Source organism: Syngnathus acus, chromosome 3 (genome assembly GCF_901709675.1).
Source record: "Syngnathus acus chromosome 3, fSynAcu1.2, whole genome shotgun sequence".
NCBI classification, from domain to species: Eukaryota; Metazoa; Chordata; class Actinopteri; order Syngnathiformes; family Syngnathidae; genus Syngnathus; species Syngnathus acus.
In genome coordinates this window covers 873593-888150 of record NC_051089.1, presented here as the reverse complement: position 1 = coordinate 888150, position 14558 = coordinate 873593, and the positions used below count along the sequence as shown (strand labels likewise).

General features: G+C 47.5%; 1 protein-coding gene across 1 annotated transcript in view; it reads left to right on the top strand.

Moving 5' to 3' along the window:
- The first annotated feature begins 221 nt into the window (after positions 1-221).
- The window catches only part of si:ch211-186j3.6 (neural-cadherin), a 106929-nt gene continuing 92592 nt past the window's right edge, over positions 222-14558 (top strand). The window contains exon 1 of the mRNA XM_037246953.1: positions 222-1672. Within this exon, the coding sequence (XP_037102848.1) occupies positions 664-1672 (1009 nt within the window). The 5' untranslated portion in view covers positions 222-663. The remainder of the gene's footprint in view (positions 1673-14558) is intronic.

Below are 14558 nucleotides of genomic sequence, written 5' to 3'. Positions count from 1 at the left end.
ACACACGCAGCCAGCCAGCCAGCCAGCAAGCAAGCAGCAGCCAGAAGCACTTTAGTGAATCGATTTCGGAATTATTTTAATCCACTCAAGTGACGTGTTATTGGGGACAAGAGTGATGGGAGGTGTGTGCAGGGCCGGACATTGATCAACGTGACGAGGGGCTGGGGTCTGGTCCCCCGCATGACCTACCCACCCACGCGCACGCATTGACACGCGCGCTCAAAATGAATAGATGTCTGTCAAATGCGCACGCGCGTGCACGCCGCCCCGTGTCAATTGCGAGGCTGATCACGCGTGCTTGCGAGCAGGAAGATGCAGCGAGAGGAGCTGTGCGCGCCCCAGTGATGTAAGAAGCCCCCACTTACGCTCTCGGGGGCGCGCGCCGTTGAGAGAGCGCGGGAGAAGAGAAAGAAGGAGAAGAGGAGGCGGACGCGCAAAGTTCTCCCGAGCAGAACAGTGCATCCTCGAGTGTGACGCCTCACTGCTCCGCTCGGTTTCTTTGCAATTAGTTTCTTTGGGCATTGGAGGATTTGAAGCGGCCCAAGGCAACCTCCCTCCCTCCCTCCATTCCTCCCTCCATCCATCCCGTGAGGGAGGCGTGCGATGAGTGCACCCATGGGTGCCTCCGTGGAGTTGGCGCTGTGCTGGTGAAAGGCGCTCGTCATGATCTGGGGAAGTCTTTTGCCGTTTTTGCTGTCGTGCGCGCTCGCCAACAGGACCGGGGAGCCTGCGCCGCTGCCGGAGCCCGCGCCGGTTCCGGTGCCCTTCTTCCACGGCCATGTGTTTGAGAACGCGTCGCCGGGTTCTCGGGTCAACGGGCTGAGCGTGCCGCTGCGGAGGCTGAATTCCCAGCGGCGGCAGTGCGGCGCCGGCGTCTCCGAGCCGCACTGGAGCCTCGTGGGCGACGGCGCCGACAAGTTTCGCGTCTTGGCGCACCACAACCGCGGTCACATCCTGCTCAGGACGAGCGACGTTCTGGACCGGGAGGAGCGGGCTGAATACGAGCTGGGGATCGGCATGTGCTGCGCCGGCTCGTGCGGGGAGGCGGCGGCCGTCAAAGTGGACGTGCTGGACATCAACGACCACCGGCCAGCCTTCCAGGACAGCGACGTGAGGCTGAGCCTGGACGACGCCACGCCGCTGCGCACGGTGGTCTACACGGTGACGGCGCGGGACGAGGACAGCGGCAAGAACGCGGAGCTCTTCTACTTCGCCATGCCCAAGAACGGCACGTTCTACGTGGTGCCCAAAAGCGGCGACATCCTCCTGGTGGACTCCATCCTGGGCCGGGACGGACCCATCAAGTTCACCGTGTTCGCGCGGGACCGAGGCTGGCCGCCTCGCACCAGCGGAGGCGTCAACGTGGAAGTCAGCCCTCGCCAATGGCCCCGTGCCACCCGGGACAAAGCGCCCCCCGCCCGGGCATCCAGGTCCGTCCAGGACGCGGAGAGCAGCCCGCTTTTCATCAACGTGTCGGAGGACGCGGGCATCGGCTCGGTGGTGATGAACCTGAACCCGGTGCGCTTCCAGGCGGCCGCCTTCGAGCTGATGGACGCGGAGAGCTCGCCGGTCAGCGTGGGCAGGGACACCGGGGATATTGTCATTGCACGCCGGCTGGACCGAGAGACCGAGCCGCTGGTGGAGATCATCGTCAGAGTGCACGACAAACGAGGTGAGTGAGGGGCGTAGTTGGCGGTGGTGGTGGTGGTGGGGGGGGGGGACCCCTCCGTGCCTCCCCCGTTCAAAAATATGCCCACCTTAACACGGACCCATGCGCACGCACCTTTACACCTTAACAGAAAACACATTAAGCCCAATTCAATTTCATTGTAACGTCAAAGGATGATTTTCAGTATGGAAGACTATATGTGATAAATTGGGAATTCGTGATGATACATGGACGTAGTTAACAATTAAGGACATTAAGGCATCAGCCCCCACCTTCCGAATGTCCCCCCCACCCCCATGCCTCCAATTCATTTTTCTAAATCATTTTGAAGTAGCATGCCTTTTGATGTTTGTTCAAACATAAAAACGGTTCATTATCATTTTCAAGTGTGATTAGAATTGTCAGGTAAGATTCGGATTTAGAAATAATTGGACACTGGCACACTTAAGTCTGGAAAGGTTTGATTCAAAGCATGTTAGAAAATGGGCCAAAATCGAGTACCTTTTTCTTCCTTTCCATGTGTGCATTGACCAAACTGGCAAGAATGACATTTGACTTTGTATACCTGTGTTGTTGTTGTGTTGCGATTGAAACACCTGGCTCCTTCTTTTTATGCTCATTGTGTTTTAACCACCAAAGTTTGACAATTTGGTTCTTTTGCTACAAACAGAGAGGAGCAGTTGAGCGTGAGATAATCATTTGCCCCTAAAAGTTGATTTCCCCTTCAATATTTGACCCCCCCCCCCCCATCCATCCATGCGTGCGTGCGTGTGAGGAGGAATGGATGCATGTACATGATTTTGCCATGTTTGTGCAGAATGCTGCACAAACAAAAACACTCTTTCTAACCATCGTGTTGAATAATTTAAAGAAGCAACACTTGGATTAATAAGAGCGTCCCTCACATGTAAGAGCATATTTGATGGAATTCTGCAGAGAATTTGCCCACAGAAAAGTTTTCGAGTATATCACAAAACTCCGCCAACAATGTAGTCCCAACTGTAGAGACAACTTCAATTGCTTTTCTCGTGATGTTAGTCATAATAATTTCCGCAGCAAATTTTGGTGGGCATTGGCGCACTCATTTTGGCAAGCGCCTGCATCTTGAAGACAACTCACTGACTGACATGAAATGAGGTGGACACGTTTATCTTGACATGACAAAGTTTCAAGCAGTCATGGCTGAATTTAGCAAGAAGTCGGCCATTTTGCTTTGAAGCTGTCACTTTTGGCCAAAAGCAATGTGATGTAAGAAGAAGCAAACCTTTTCCGAAGTAAATGCAAATGGAAACAATTTCTGTTAACAGCCCTGTTGAACCTTTTATTTGAAAAAAGGTGTCGCCATAAAATGTCGAACAAAAAGTCAAGTGTCTACACAGTGTTAATTCTTTGATGCTAGCTGGATGGAAATTTTGAATCCAGATCTTTACAATCCAGTGTGGAAGGATTGATTAGCTGTGGTTCTATCCAATCAGGCACTTTCTTGTATTGTAGTTCTTACCTTCGCCACTAAGTGGTGCTGTGCTGACAAATCAGTAACAAATGGAATGTGAATTTTCTCTACTTTCTCCTCCTCTAATCCAAATAGTTCATCATGAAATACATCCAGGATTATCATATTTTGAGTTTCATAGCTTGTGGGAAAAAAGTTAAAGATTTTTGTCTATCATTTGTCCAACGTGAAATAGAACTCATTGCAGTTTATTAGCGCTGCCAGCGAAGCTTTTTCTGCTTTCATGGATTGTGACTGATTTGGTCTTAATTGAAGAAACGGTCTTATCCGGCATTTTGTTGCTTTGCCGCGTCCCGGCCAATTAGCCTCGCTTTTGCTAACGAGAACATAGCGCCACCCTTTGTTTTGTTCATGTTTATCTAATATTCAGTCTCAATGTTTTTTGGCTGCGGCCGTTTGGATTTGTGGATGGCGGCGGGTCTTTAGTGTGCACTTTACTTTGCTACATGCGGAGTCCTCGTCAATGATGGAAATTGGTGTGAGTCAAACTGCTTTTCAGAGCTGCCCGACGAGAGTGTTCCATTTCAACCAGTGCTATTAAGGTCGAGTGAATGCACCAGAGATGAGCCTCTTTCATCAAATCGTCTTTGGAATCAATGCTGGTTTTTGTTTAGGGCTGTAAAGATGTTGGAGTTGTACAAAATGACACACTAGATATACAGTATGTCGAACATTAGATGTTGTGTGGTGTAAGTGTGGTGCGCAAGTCTTATGGAGGTCAAAAAGTGATGATAAGAGCGACCTGACTTGCGATGCTAATGCTAACAGAAAGCAAAACACCAATGACAGAAAATTTGCATTGATAAATATTGGAGCACCTCATGTAGACAGACAATATCACAGGTTCTTTATCTTCTGAAAAATGACAAATGATTGCATCTTATTGAGTCAGCGAGAGCAGTGATGAACTTTATTCGTTTGTCTGAATGACTGTATTGTACCACCCCCTGGTGGCCAAGGCGGGCACCCCAGAAGGAGCCGCACAATGAATTGACTCGAGACATTAGGACCAGTTTATTCATAAAGAAAATTTCCCACGTTTTGTTCATATTCATCTAATATAAAAAAGGTTATTTTCTGCTTTTAGTGCATTTTTGCCGTGCTCGTTATTCTCGCTTCATGTATTCGCCGCAATAGATCTGGAGAGGCCCCCGATAGTGTCATCGAAGGTCCCCTAAGGTTAAATCCACATTCGTCGTGCCATTTCGGGGTCAATTTCTTTTGGTATTTATTTTGATGCCTCCACAAGAGAGTGCATAGAAAGCACATTTGAGCGTCTAATCCGCCGTAATCCGCATACCTAAATACATTTCGATATCGAGTGCAGTATTTGAGGATTACAGCCAGCTGGGTGTCCTAAATTTGAGCGTAAACAGCGCCAGAGCGGGTGCGAAGGGGAGCGCTCGGCCTTTGGGCGGGTGGCTCACTCCCCGTCCGTTTAATCTGTTTGGAGAGTTTAGTGCGACCTCCCTCCATCTGCTCGCATTATCTCCGTAATCCCGTCTCACCCCTTTGCTTGTTGACCCCCCGTCCCCTCTCCTTGTACTCCAGCACCACTTCCTCTCATTTTCACTTTCACGTCAGGGATTTAGTGGTAGCCTGATTTAACACAACTGTTTGTTTTAGTGTGTGAGAGGGTGGATGAGTGTGTGTGTTTAAGTGAGTTTGAGATCATGTGTTTGTGCGTGCGTGCATGTGTCGGAGCACCAAGCGTTAGGCTAAAAGCCCCGACTGACTCCCTTCCGGCCTTCCTAAAGCAAGCGTGCGATTTGACCGCGTGGATCGCATAAGCGAGCACCAGAGGGCCGATGACATGCCATCACGGAAATGCAGCGTCTGCCGCTTGACCTTTTCCCGTTCCTGTCAAGTGAGCCACTGCAAAAGTCGGCACCCTTGGTAAAGGCCACAAAGAGGTGGAGCAGGATGAAGAAACCAAAATTGCATTTTATTTATATAACATTTACAGAGTCTTTTTTTTTTTGTGGGTCATGATATAGTACATGCCTACAAATGTCTTAAGTGAAACTGCCTCCTGGGGCGTCATTCTCCAAAATGACCAAAGTCAAAAGTCAAAGTCAGCTTTATTGTCAATCCCTTCATATGTCAAGACACACAAAGAAACCGAAATTCCGTTTCCTCCATCCCACGGTGACGAGACATACAAGTAGGCGACACAAAACAAAAACAAGAAGGCACAAACCATAAATAATAAATAATAGATAAAATAATTATTAATAATTAAGAATAATGGAATAATAACGATAAATAAATACATAAAAAATATAAATAAATAAATAATCATTTTGAAAATATATCATAAATAAATAAATAATGAAGAAATGTAACAATTTCTTCAAGGCAGTCTTGGACTGTAATTCTAAATCATTAACACGCAGCAAGCAAGCAAGACCGTGCGCATCCTCGTTGTGGTCGGGACGTGGAGCCTTGCTCTTGCTGACAAGCAGCAATGGAGTAACATTTTTGCAGCGACTGTGTTGTGTGACCCGCAGGCTGTTTGCACAGCAGATGGTCAGAAAAGGCAAAGATGGATGATTTAATAGTCCGGCGCTGCGTGCAAAGCAAATCACTACACTCCGCAAAGCGGCAAAGAGCTCGTAAGTCTGCCCGGCGCTTATCTCCACCCGATAAAAAACACAACAAAATAACAAAAAGCTGATAAAAGGGCTTGGCGGCCTAATTTTTTTTTTTTTTTTTTTTAGAACAATAAGGAGGCGTTTTGCTATTCTTATGCTGGCTTACAATTTGTGTTCTATAACTTTGCTGAGAAACGTCTCCCATGTGATGTTCAACATAGGAAGTGCAAATAACTTTTTTGTATGTAAAATTATTAAAAAAAACACACCAACAATACTGAAGTGGATGATTGAATTTGGCGTGATATGCAACAGTGAGAATAGTCAGCAGCGTCGTTAAAGCAAAAAACACACCAAGCGTGTCGGCCATCTTGAATTGAACACCACTGACGATTTACTTAATTGCAGCGTTGTGGAAATCTACACAGTTTGGAATTCAAAGCGGCCAGTATTAAGTATACACATTGCGCATGTGTGATGTTATCTGTGGGCTTTGTATGTTTGGTCACGTGACCCGCCGGCTGTTCTTGTGCTTTCTTTCCTCCATTTTAATTGAATTGAAAGAGCGGCGCCCTCCTTTAGCTGCTTAACGACGCAGCTGATTTGCAGCTTTTTCTCGTCCGTCGTCCTCCAGGAACGGGAGACAATAGCCGCGCCGGCTTTTATAGTTGGCGCGGGCCCATAAGAGAGCCACTATGCAATACTTAACTGCAGATTAATTTCAAGAAGATCCATCAGAGGCCTTCTTGGTTTATGCTTACACGCACGACACGGCGGGATTCAATTTCGAGGCGATTGGATGCCGACCGACATGCGCGTCTTAACTTTTTTTTTTTTTGGTTGCATTGATTGATTTTCTTTTTTTCTTTCTTTCCTCTCCCTACAGTGGCGGTATTTGTCATGTTGACAATAATACGGCGAGTCAGAGGAGAGGCGTGCCTCTAAAATGTGAATATAATGCAAGTAATGGAAAGCCAATCAAATCTATAGCTTGCAGTGTTCAAGTCTTAAAGCTGCACTGTTAGCATTTCCACTGCTCTGACAGCGCAAATGGGAAAATAAAGTCAGTGGTGTAGAGAAAGTGAATGCATAATAAACAAGAAGGCCACCGGCTCGAAAAAGCTATAGCATTAATTTATTGCGCACTGTGTATCTTTATGTACTGCTGCTGGGCAAGCCTCTCAAACAGTCACTTTCTTTGTCAAGAGAGAACATGAAGGAGACCGCAATTGGCTTTGACTTTTGGAGGGAGGTGCACTGTAAGTAAAAGATAGATCTATGTATTGCCTATTGTTTGGTATGAGTGGCTCAAATCTGACAAAAATCTCAAGATGTTTTTTTTGAAGGACCCCGGGAAAATTAAACCAAATCATTTGAATCCATTTATATTCAAATTTGTCAAAGTAATTCGGCTAATTGTGTGGCCATTTAATGTTGTAGTAAATGTATATTCAATCAATTTCCAACATTGCTGCTTGTCGGCTAGTTTGACGGACGTCCGCTCGGCGAGTCATCAATGGGAGGCTTTGTGCAAACTCCAAGCGGGAGGACGACACCGGGAGACTGTCAAACGCTGACAAATACGCTCAAGTCGAAAGAAATGCGCGTGGCAATGGGCGGCCCGAAGCACATCATTTTTTGTTTTTGTTTGTTTGTTTGAAAGCAGACACTCTGTCTTGAAAGCCATACTGTGACTCTGGCTTTGAACCCTCAAAGCCTGACTTCAAATCTCACTTTGCTGGCTTCACTCTGACTTTGCAGTTTCCCCGCCTGGCCAATGCAAAATGTTTGTTGTCCGTGAACATGAGCGCTGTTTTTTGTTTTTGCTGCCATGTTGTGAAGCAATTGTTCCGCTTTACGCCGATGGATTGATTTTTCTCACCTGTATCAGAGGAAGTCTGCTGGTGTGATTAAAGACAGACAAGTTGGGAATTAAAGATTGGATTGTACATGCACGCATTAACGCTCCTGATCTGTGTTATCCGTCGCCGCCGCTGTTTTGGAACATGTGACTGCCAAGCAAATGCTTGACTTCGCTTCCCCTTGAAATCACTAACAATGACTCAAACACAATGATGGCGTTCTTGCATGCACCACCGCCGCCATCGCAGCAGCAGCAGCAGCTATCGAAAGAAGGTCTGACATCCACCTTATTATCTCGTCATTCGTCACCCTGAAAGGGTTTTGGCGGGAGGCGGCGAATCCCTTCCATTCGACCTCGCGAGGTGATGCCCGGACAACAAAAAGCACTTTTATGTGGCATGAATGTACAAATAAATAATACAAATATAAATAAATATATACACATATAAATATATAAACAAAAAATTATAAGTATATTATATAATTAAAAACTACAAATTTTAAAAAAGTGTAAACAATTCTAATGAGGTCTCAGAAGCTGTGTTGCGATGGATCCATCCAATAGTGCAAAGAAGCTCCATGAAGAGATGGAGAGCGTTTGATTTCTGCCTCTTGTGGGCCGTGATGGCTTGGAGTGGCGGCAGGCCGCTTTCACGCACCTCCAAAGCGGCAGCGCGGCCAGCCGGCCCTTAAAGTGATTCCTGCAAGTGGTTCCGTTCAGTCTGTTCACTTTGCTTCCCCTTGTGTGTCCGCCAATCAAATTGCTGCACTCACAACTGTTGATTTGAAACCCTAACGTGGGGTTTCGACCCACTTTTAACTCCTTAAGTCGTCTTCAAAAAACTTCAAACGCTCAAAACTGCCGGGTTAAGAATTGGACCGATCCAGGAAGTTTGAAAACTTTGGGTCCCCCCCCCTGAAAAAAAAATCAAACAAACTCAATTTTGGGGTTTGCTTTGTTCAAACAAATTTGAACCCTAATTGGGTATTTTTTGAGCCAGCAGTTTTTAGAGTGTAATGAGCCACTAGTTTGCAAACAAGCGTCAACTGCAAGTGACACCGTCCCTCGGCGTGGAAGGAAGCTCTCCACGTCGCATCCGCAAACATTTCCCCACCATTGACTGTGTGCGTGTGTGCGCGCGCGTGCGTGCACCCTAGTTGAATTATCCAAAGAAAGCAAAGCCCATTAGCGAGCATGTCAGCCTGCACTGCATCATCACTGTGTGCTAATTAGAGATGCAAATAAAGCCTGAAGGTGTCATACCAGACGCAGTCCCGTTTTAGCACATAAACAATTCATCGTGCGCGCGCATGTGCTTTCCGCGGGCGTGTGTGTGTGGGGGCGTGCACGTATGTGAGCCACGATAACGGAAACGCATGCTGTGAGCTGTAATCCGCAAACGCAAGGGATTGAGTGAGTGCGCGAGATTAGCCACACCTCTTAATTAGCGCTCGACGTGTAGGAAGAGACGCAGAACGAGGAGGCGGCCACCCGTTCCGCACCTGTCTTCACAACTATGTTGCCGTTTCCGCTTTGTCTGAATTTAGAATTGAGTCTCTGTTGGCTCAAGACTTGTCAGATAAATAAATGAATAAATAAAATGATTGACACCTTAATAGAAAAGGAAACATTTTTGGTATAGCATTTGAACAAGGGTGTGTAGACTTTTGATATGCAGTGTTCACTTCTGTTATTTTTAAAACGCTTGATCTTTGATTGCAAATCCAGTTGGCTGGCCAGTTGCGGTCCACTGTGGAATGAGAAGATTGTGTCATTGTCATCTCGTTGTTTCTGCGCATTTGAGCGAAGGACATCAATTGATATCTCCGTTGTGTCATTGTCATCTCGTTGTTTCTGCGCATTTGAGCGAAGGACATCAATTGAGATCTCCGTCATGCTAAGAACACTGCAGCGCTTAGTGGACATCAATGACTTGTACGCTGTGGGAGTGCGAGAGGGTGTCGGGCGGGCGCCTGCCTGCCTGCCTGCCTGCCTGCCTGCCAGGCAGGATTGATTGTTTTCCGAGCGCATCTCCAGAACCTGCTTTGAAATCCGAACCCTTGTCAGAAGCACAAATGTTCAAAACTAGCCGGCCGGCGCCGTTTGAAGCCTTGGCCAACGCTGCCGGCTTCTTAACTAATCTCCAGACGTGTTGTGATGGTTTGAATGACAATTGTTGTACATTGATGCTGGAGGTCTTTCCCGCTGTTTGATCTAATCGCTGAATTTGAATGTCCAGCGGTTTTGCATCGCCACGGTAACCGGGCGACGAGACGCCTTCATCTTTGGCTGATTAGCTTGTTTGCCCCGGGGCGACGTCCGGTCACGCCGCCTGTGGCTAATAGGCCGACTCCATCCGATAGACAAATGAAAGGCGAGCCGCTGACCTTTCCTCAAAACACTCGCCTGGCTTGGTCTTTTTCTGCTCTCCCATCCGTCTTCTCTGGAGCCTCCCCCGTTCTGGGATAAGGCGTGGGGGGCCTCGATGATCCTCCGCCGTGTCGTTTATCAGTTTGACGCCTGAGCATCCCGCTCGGATTTCTCTCCAGGCCGCCGAGCGTGACGGATGGTGCGGATGCGCCGCCTTGCTGTTTACATTAAAGGGCGACCCCTCGCTGCTCAAGCGACCGCTCGCTTGCCATTCATCACAGCGGTCGGTCGGTCGGTCGGTCGGCCGGCATGCCCGCCCTCGCGTGTGTGTGTGCAAAGATGGATGCCATTCAGATGCCCATTTGCACATGTAAATGTTGTAAAAAAGTGTCTCTCCCAACATATCGAGGCTATTAGAATGATCCAAAAAGAACTGAACCTGAATAAAAAAAACCCTAAGAAAAGTCATTGAAACTACATCATGTGTATGATACTAATTTTGAGAAAACTGAAATTTTGCACTTCTTTGGTGCTTTATACATATGATGTGCATTTTTGGAATCGTCTTTGAGACATGAACATAAATTCATTGGATGCCAGCTGTTCGTTCGTTCGTTCGTTCGTTCTTTTCTTTCCTGACTTGTACCAGCAGCATGATTAGCATTCCGAGCGCAGAGCGCCGAGACACTCTTTACACGCAGAACATATTTCCAGCGAGAGCATGAAGGGATGTACGTAAGTTGTTTGTCACATATTGGGAGCGAGCCGAACTGAGGCCGTGCGCCGGTAACGCATCAGCGGCGCGATGGCTATCGGGCCTCGGCGGCGCGCCGTTGAATGCGATGGCGTGTCGATAACGACGACTGGCGTTTGTTTGTGTGGCGAGAAAGAAAAAAAAGCCTCGGCGCTGCTTCGGCTTTTGCGCTTGGGATTCATTTGCGCTCAATCTGCGTCTGTCCTTTGACACAAAGAACACCTGTCTGTCTGGCCATTTGAATACATGCACAATGTCAAGATAAGCCAAAACGAATAGCCCAGATGAGCCAAAAACGGTTAACCAAGATGAGCCAAAAACCATCCGGCCGGCGACGAGACACAATAGCGAGTCCTAATTTTCGACGGTCGCTCCATCTTCCTCCACAGCTGTCAGAGAGCGTGATTACTCGATTACTCGCATTACTTGATTACTCGGTTGAATCGTCGGCGTGCCCTTCGGAGTAGAGCCAAGATGTTTACTCTCCAGAGACGTCGATTGCTTTTGCTGCTGTCGCCTTTAATTGGCGCCTCTCCTCCTCATATGTGACGCTCGGGCGGCGGAAATTAATGTGCTGTCATTGCTTCTTTCTTGCAAGAGACGCACGCACACGCGTGCCCGCGGACCCGATCTGGCTCCATGTCGATACGAGCAGACAAAGGGCCCGAGTTATTGCGCTAGTAAGGCGCTGTTTGATTAGCATTATTTTATACAAACATACGGGGAACTATCCGCTCCAACGTAAAAACCACGACTGCCCGTCCTTTCCCGAACTGTCTTCTTCACCAAATCTGCACACTCGCAAGTCCGTTGACACTGGTACGGCAAACTCCCATCTGCATGCCTTTTGCTGATCTCAGCACTCTTTAGAGCAAAAGTTGCTCAAGTCAGCAGAAAAAAACTTGAAAGTTCCACTTTGTAGTTTGATAGCAAAAGTACGAAAAAAGAGAGAGACTAAAAAAACCATCTCTTGATCCATCCGGCAGCAGACCAGACACAAGCGGCGACACTTAATCGCCTTGTACGCAGGGATCAATCCCTCCCTCCCTCCCTCCCTCCCCTCCCTCTACGTATCTGTGTGTGCGTTGCACTCGGGATGAAGTGTCGATGGGTTCGGTGGTGGGGGTCGGGGGGGCATCCAACGCTCTGGCCCTTTAGATTGCCTCGTTAAACAACTCTTGTCCACCTGCCACAATCCCCGCAGAGCTTTTATCGGACTTCCCGCTATCAGGCCGAGTGCCACGCTGCATTATGGGAACCCGGGAGCATCGCCACTGCCGCCTCCCCCTGCCTGCCTGCCTGCCTGCCTGCGTGGGGGCTCTAGTGTGGGGCAACCCTGTCTTGAAATTGCATCCTGCTACATGTGCTCGGGGTTCACGGTTTGCATTTGTTTGCCCCCCCCCACCCCCCAAACTTGCCCATGGGAAATTTGCTCCACATAAGAAGCTCCACAAAAAAAGCTCATCTGCCATTTTGGTTTAAATCTGCTTTGAATGATTATTATTATTATTATTTTTTTTTTTTATTCATCTTCCCAACATGAAGTCCATGGGCATGTTTGCATGCGGAGCCACAGCAACATCTCAGAAGCCCACAGAAAAAACCCCTCAGAAGTGGTCCACTTTGGTTTGAAGAGGCCATTTTCCAGCGAATTCTTCACCGGTCGGCGGTCGGTCCCTTTGATTTGACCACATTTTAACACTCGACAGATGTACTAGCCGACACTGCGGAGTGTACGTCATGGCATTTTGTGTGTGCAGAACACAGCGGCAAAGTCTCATCTTTTTATTTTCTCCCAGACTTCCCCACTTTGATTGTTTCTTATGCTGGCTGAGCTGAGCAAATAGGAGGAGACAAACTCCAGCATGCAGCTCAACTCTTCTTTTCCTCTTCATCCGTCTTGTTTTATTTTTTTTCTCTTTCTCTGCGTGTGTGTTTTTTTCCAGCCACATCCGCGGCGCTTATTTATTTATGTGTCACCTGAGGGCCCGGCTCGGCCCAGCGGAGCGTGTGCGCATCGAGGTAGAAGCGCTCGGGTCCGTCCCTGGAAAATGAGACGCCAGCACAAGCCGCGAGTGGTCAACTCGGCACAAACGGAGAAACGAGATGAAAACACGCGGTTTGTCACAATCGTATTGTCCCATTATCGAACTTATTCATTTTGCCTCGTAAGCAACGCGCCAATAAACATCTGGTCTATCAGTTTCATTCTATTGTGCAAGGGCTTGGTCATCATGAATCCCCCCCCCACATTCAAGATTCCTTAGAAGAGAGCCAAAAAATGGTCAATTCAAAGCAAAGTGTTGGTCTTTCAGTCTTTTCAGGCATGGCTGCTTGGCACTTTCTTTGCAGGAGTTGATCTTGCTAAGTGCAACTGTCCAGCAGGAAGGATGGCATCAGGAACATGACATCAGATGTGATATTTCCCAGATTTTGGTCTCTTGAAATTTGGCCCCAGTTTCCCTTGGTTTGGAAATGTTCCGTGTCGAACCCTTCCGCCCTCCAAAATTTCCGACACTTGATGGCGGACTGATGACCTCCGCATTTGACTGCTTGTCTGCAGAATAACTTTTTACCTATAGGGGGTGCTAACATACTACAACATGGTTTGCGTTGGTTTAAATGTCTGATATGTTCAAGAAAAGGTCACTTATATCGAATTTCTATTGTGTTCTTTGGGTGAAACTGTAGTTATCCTCTATGAAAAGCATTTTGGGTGTCCGGAACGGATTCATCGGCTGTACATTATTTCCTATGGGAAAAATTGCTTTGCTTTTTGTACAATTTTGTTTTAGTGTAACGTTTTGGACTTTTCATTCATGGTAACCATTGGTTCCTAACCAGGGTTGAACAGGAATGACAGAAAATGTGGATTGCTTATTTGTATTTTTTGTTTTTTTCCTACGGCGCCAGTTAGCATGAATACCTGGCGGTGAGGGCATCATTGGCATCCATTATACGACAAGCCCATTGTGGAGATTATCTCCGTTCGTTCCCACAATTTCTATTGTGCAAGGTGGCACCGATCACTGGCCTCGGCCCCGTTTTTGTGCGTGTACTTGCAGTGGTGGCGGGGCAAAGGTAAGCAGGCCGCCACACAAACAAGCTCTCTGCCGAGATATTTTTAGACGCAGACACAAGCATAAAAAACACAAATTGGTGTCTCACACTTGGTCTGTGTATTAAGACGTGCGAACCCGGTTGCATTGTCTTCAGGCAAGAGCAAATTGGCACTCAGGTGCATCTCTGACATGTTCGTGCCGGGACGGAGCGCCCGCTTGTTATGGAGCATTCGGTTAAAGCCCTCCATTTAAAAAAAAAAGTTCTGTACGCACCAGCCGGCTTGCCTCTTTCTCATTTTCTTCTTGAGCCAGCAGATGTCGGTAACAGCTGGTGGCTTTTTTTGGACGCCTTTGCCAGAAACTTCCCTTTTAATTTGTTTGGCTGCAAAGTACGGCGTCGCATTGATGAACTGCGAAATGCAATCCGGCACGGCCCGTCCCGTCCATCCGTCCATCCTTGCGCATTCGTTCTTTGCGAGGCTTTGCGTGAATTTACCGAATTCACATTGCAATGCATTGGGACAAATATTGATTTGATGATGATCAGCTTCATTTGATTGTGGCAGCCACAATTGTCATCGTGGTTGTGAAAATTGCCAATCATCATTCACTTGCCTAACTTCCCTATCAACATTTCTCACCCTCAAACATCACCGTAGCGAGTCGAACATTTTCTACTCAAACTGTGCTGATTTACCCCCCCAAAAATTGAAATGCTGCCATCTACAGGAA